Source organism: Theobroma cacao, chromosome 5 (assembly GCF_000208745.1).
Source record: "Theobroma cacao cultivar B97-61/B2 chromosome 5, Criollo_cocoa_genome_V2, whole genome shotgun sequence".
Lineage (NCBI taxonomy): Eukaryota > Viridiplantae > Streptophyta > Magnoliopsida > Malvales > Malvaceae > Theobroma > Theobroma cacao.
The window spans coordinates 27,599,851-27,605,333 of NC_030854.1; the positions used below are offsets into that span (position 1 = coordinate 27,599,851).

At 36.3% G+C, this 5,483-nt stretch overlaps 1 protein-coding gene and 1 pseudogene across 1 annotated transcript; one reads left to right on the forward strand and one right to left on the reverse strand.

Annotated features, from left to right (window-relative positions):
- On the forward strand, positions 403 to 1,263 carry LOC18599012 (uncharacterized mitochondrial protein AtMg00810). Its single transcript, XM_018120984.1, has 2 exons — positions 403 to 845; positions 915 to 1,263. The coding sequence occupies exons 1-2, from the start codon at positions 403 to 405 to the stop codon at positions 1,261 to 1,263; spliced, it is 792 nt and encodes a 263-aa protein (XP_017976473.1).
- LOC18599013 lies at positions 2,527 to 3,747 on the reverse strand (annotated as a pseudogene).

Below are 5,483 nucleotides of genomic sequence, written 5' to 3' on the forward strand. Positions count from 1 at the left end.
GCAACTGCAAAATGACTGATTTTGTCGTAGTTAGATATCAGTAATGAATTCTTAAATGGTGATCTTGATGAAGTAGTTTATATGGACCTTCCTGAAGGTTATTCTATCAAGGGGGAGTATCCACTTGGTTCCAAAATGGTGTGTAAGTTGCATAAATCTTTTTATGGGTTGAAATAGGCCTCAAGGTAGTGAAACACAAAGTTTACAGATTCATTACTCAAATATGGATTAACTCAATCATATGCAAATTATTCCTTGTCCACCATGACATCATACAGTAGTGATTTCAATGCTTTAGTAGTATATGTTGATGATATAGTAATTGCCAATAATAATGTTCAGTTGACAGATCAAGTTAAGAATTATCTGAGTTCATAATTCCAGCTGAGAGACCTAGGAACAATGAAGTATTTATTAGGACTCGAGATTGCTAAGGGTCCAAAAGGCATTTCTATTTGTCAAAAAAAATATACATTGGATCTTTTAGATGAATATGGGATGCTTGGTACTAAACCAGTCACTACTCTAATAGATTATAGTCATAAGCTTAGTAAGGCAGTTGATGGAAAGGAGGTTGATAATCCAACAAGATATAGGCAGCTGGTAGGCAAACTATTATGCTTAACATTCACAAGACCTGATATTTCCTATGCTGTTCAGGTTTTATCTCTGTTTATGGAAAAACCAAAGCAAGAACATATGTCTGCAGCTTATGGGCCATTGAAGTATCTTAAGTTAGCTCCAGGACAAGGGATATTCATGAAGGCAGACTCGTATTTAAGCATATTAGCCTACTCAGACAGTGATTGGGTTGGTTGTGGTGATACAAGGAAATCAGTTACAGGGTATTGTGTATCCTTAGGAGATTCATTGGTCAATTGGAAATCCAAAAAGTAATCAGTGGTTGCTTGCAGTTCAACTGAGGCTGAATACAAGTCAATGGCTGCAGTTTGCTATGAAATCATGTGGCTAAAATACTTGTTATCTGATTTAGGCATTAAACGGAGTGCAGCAGTCAAACTTTATTGCGATAACCAATCTGCATTTCATATATGTCGCAATCCAGTGTTTCATGAGCGCACAAAACATATAGATATGGACCACCATTTTATCAGGGAAGAGGTGCTTGAAAGATTGATTGAACCAGTGTATATTTCTACTGGATCATTAACTGCAGATTTGTTGACAAAGGCATTGCAACCAACACAATATCACCGTTTATTACACAAGATGAATATTCATGACATTCATGCTCCGCCATGAACATTCATCTTGAAGGGGAGTATCAATCTAAATGAAGGCAATAAATGCAACATCAAGAAGTCAGAAATAAAGACTTGGTTAATGAAACCAAGTAAAAAGAAGTGGACACGTGAAACTCACATGACTTCTAATAACTAGGAGCATCTGCTGCGAAAGTTAACTTTATTTTATATTTTACAGTTTTACTCTAGTTAAAAAGTTAGTTGATTGTTAAAAATTATTTTTAGTTAGTTTACTTCCCTCCTTTTATAACAGCTTTACTCTTTCTTTCACTTCGGGTATATAAATACTCTGTACTATTAATATTTTTAGATCATTTGAATTGTTGTTCTTTCCACAAGATATTTCTTTCGATATATCATGGTTTCTTACAGACATTGTGCCCATGTTGAGAATGATTCTAGCCATTTCTATTCAATTGGTATCTGCCCTTACAGTTTAAGGAATCATCGTCTGGCTATGATGGAACATTGCATAACAAGTATTAACACCCAAAGCTGAGGTTGTTGCAAAACATAAATGAAAGAAATTCATAATCTTTGAAATCTTCATATTCTATAAATTAAATAGCAATTTAGAAAGCCAGACCACATTTCACTTTTCCACAGTTGACATCCTTCTCATTAATGTATGTCCAAAGCAAAATTTATCCCACATGGAGTCGGGAGAGCTTTCAAAATGGGCATGGAGCTTTCAAGTATGAAGGTAGGAATGAAGGTGATTTTTATTCCCATATATCTCTCCCTCAGTTTTAATGCAATGTTAGTTTAAAAGAATACTATAAATAAAATTTAAAATAATTTTTGATAAATTTAATGACAAAAAAGAGTTAGAAAAACTATTTGATAAATTTAGATAAAACATCTTCATTTACTTGTCATTAAATTTCTCTCAATCTCTTTCTTTTTTTTTTTTAAATTACAAATAATTCAATGAAATCTTCCCTTTCGCCAAATCAGATCTATTTGAAATGCTATAGTAATATTTTTGAATGAGATTTATTTTTGAAAAGTCAGATTAAACAATTGACAAGTTGCTCAAGAAAGAGTGAAGAGTATGATTAGCAGGTTATTTGTTAGGGGAATGCTATTAGCCTCTCCCTCACTCATGCACTGCATTTCCCATCTTGCCTGATAAAGCAAGTGTATAACAAAGTAATACTAGTTTGGGCCGTCATTACCTGAATTGAAATGCATAGTAATTTCTGTAGAAGGTAGAGGAAACCATGAAAATAACGAATTATAGTCAATTTAAGCCGATAGATCCTGAAACTGATGAAAGCAATCGATTTTGACTCAACACTGGAAAGCAATGTTAATTTGGTACATCCTTGACCAGCTCAACAAAGATCAGTAGATATGAAGTGTTCCAATGAGAACTACTAGCAATAAAGATCCAATAAAAACATCACAAAGGAGATAAGACTATTTATGGATTCCAATCATGGCTGCAAAGTCATGTTTGATCTAAAAATGGACACTAAAAACCAAATTGACAAACAGATATAAATAAAAAACATGAGCAGTAATTGATAAATTGGGTATGTGCAGGTACCCTGGCTTGTGACCTCTATATTTGATCAACACTAGGATGTAATATCATTTTTTATACTCTAAAGACCAGCTGCATTCCCAATGGACCATAAGGTTGCATCCAGGTTCTTTACATTCAAGGGCCTGTCCATTGCAAAGCTTACCGCATACACTACACCAAGGACAGTCCCAAATCCTTTTGACAAAAGTGAAGGGGTGTGGATGATCACGGTGTCTGTATGTGCTACCACGCTTGCTAAATGGGAGATCCCCAAAAACACATTTAAGATGAACAGAGTTATCACAATCTGCACAGTAGTAGAACCAGTGGTTTGGGTCTCTTTTTTCCTCACAAATATCATAAAAATGTTGACTAGGATCAGAATTATCATGATATCTTAGAGTGAGATGATGTTTGTCATACTTGTACCAAGCTGTATTTGGCAATGTAATGCAGTTAAAATCTAAGACGAATTTGCAATGCTTACATCTATATGCTCCTAACCTATAAGAATATGATATAGGACTCTGACAAGCACTACAGTCTCCTGAATACTTGTGATCAAGAAAAAGTAGGTGTTCATGACTTGATGCCACAAGGTGTCTGATAGCAAACTACATGTAATGTCAACACTAAAGTCACAATATTTTTTGTCGCATTTATAGCTAAATCCCTGGTGATGTCGATGGCAAGCCCAACAATATGCAAGCTCATCATTCGTGAGTGTAAGCAGGTGCGTGTGACTTAGGTGTTGCTTTTGTCTAGGCAACTCAGCACAGTTCATGTGGAGAAAAAACTCACCTTGCTCACAACGATAAAAAGGGGCTGATATAGGCCTCATACACCCATCACAGTTGTTAACAACTTGGACTTCACCGCTAAAAGTAGGCATGTTTGATCTCTGTCGCTAATACATCTTCTCCCACACTCATTTTTTTAAGAACAGTGATCAAATTTGTAGATTCTTGTAGTACTTCATCTTTGTCTTCCACCCAAGCTGTTCCATCCCAAATGCTTGTATCGGTTTCGCAGCGCACATGAGTAATGTAATTGCAGTAAAAAACAGAACAAGAGTAACTCCCATGATCTAAATTCACTTCTTCGTGACAAATTCTGCACTCCTTGATGATGTCGTGTTATTTTGATGGTGTGTGGCAATGTCGATGAAATGCAATCCTTATGAACCATAAGGTCACATGTAGTACAGATATAAGGATTGCGGCCTCCATCTATACCACAAAAATCACAAATGAATTTATTTTACTCCTTACAAGTGTAAATGGGTGTTCATGACTTGTAACTGTAACCATGCGCAGGGGAAAAGCATCTGCAACCCTAATTCCCAACTTGCAAATAGAGCAGTGATAAACAAATCCCTTGAATGTTAGTTTGCACAAATAGCAAGAACATTTCCCTGGATGAGTTGATGGATCTGCCAAGAGTGTCAGAGGATGCTTGCGGTGGTAGGTATGAGTAATCTCAAGGGGCAGCTCAGCACATTCCTTATGAAGGTGAAAGTAGCAATCCAAACATCTGTAAATCGGAAATGATAATGGTTCCTTACATCCGATGCAATCCCCACGGTCTTTCCTGTTATGCTTTTCAATAAAGATCAATGGATGCTTGCGGATTAAACGTTCGAGTTTCGGAAAATTTCCAATCATAGATAGTTGAAACAAAGCACAATTGACGTCGAGACTGAAATTACAAGAAGCACAGTGATAACCAAATCCCCGACGACCCGTGTGACAAAACCAATATAGGTATATACCAACACGATGTGGTGGTTTTGGTCGAAGAATGAGAGGGTGTTTGGGGTGGAAAGGATGATTGATCTCAGGGTGTAACTCAAACTCCGCGCATGTATTGTGAAGATAAAACTGGCAGTCGTTGCAGCAGTAACTAGGACCCTCTACTCGATCCTCACACAGAAAGCAATATGCTGCTTCTTCTTCTTCTCCACCAGAGGTTGAATCTGCAGTCGGTGCATGCATCTGCTTTTGGATTAACATCAGAGGATGTTTATGGCTAAAATATTTGAGTTCCATCTCTTTCTTTCCCTCTCTACTTATTTTCTGGATTATGAGCTAGATATTGTTTGAAGAAAACCATGTATTTTTTATCAATAAAATTAGGATAACATTGGGCCAACTGACAACCATGGTTTCCTTTTCTTTTTTTTTTTGGAAAGATACCACCATAGCTTCTTTATCCCTGAAAGCTCCCACTCCAATAATTCTTTGCAATTGGTCCTACAAACTTATGAACTGAAGATCGAAAATAGACTAACACATAAAAAAGCTCAAAAATCAAAGAGATCCAATCATCACAATGATTGCATTCTTATCTATGAAGAAATCAAAGTAAAAGCCAACGGGGATTGGAAGCTAATTGATTAAGAATTATACCTGCCACAAATCAGAAGAAGCTATAATAGAAATCAATTGGGTAAAGGAAAAGCCTGCGAGAAAGAGAGCCTTGGGTTGAGAAAATAAGCCAGACAATGGAAAGAGCATGAGACTGTCAGAAATTGCTGGTAATGGAGAAATTAGAAATATGAAGGTAAAATGGGGACTTTGACAATTAGAGTACCAAATACTTCAGCTAAATATCAAAGTACCAACTGTAAAGCCTCTTTCAAGATATCTTACAGAAAAAGGCCACTTGTACCTCATACTTTCATGTAA

What these genes read in the sequence shown, in the direction of transcription:
- LOC18599012 (XM_018120984.1), top strand. Translation starts at nt 403, where the DNA reads ATGAAGTATTTATTAGGACTCGAGATTGCTAAGGGTCCAAAAGGCATT. An exon ending in ACAAGGAAATCAGTTACAGG is followed by an intron (nt 846 to 914) that starts GTATTGTGTATC and finishes GGTTGCTTGCAG; the next exon opens with TTCAACTGAGGCTGAATACA.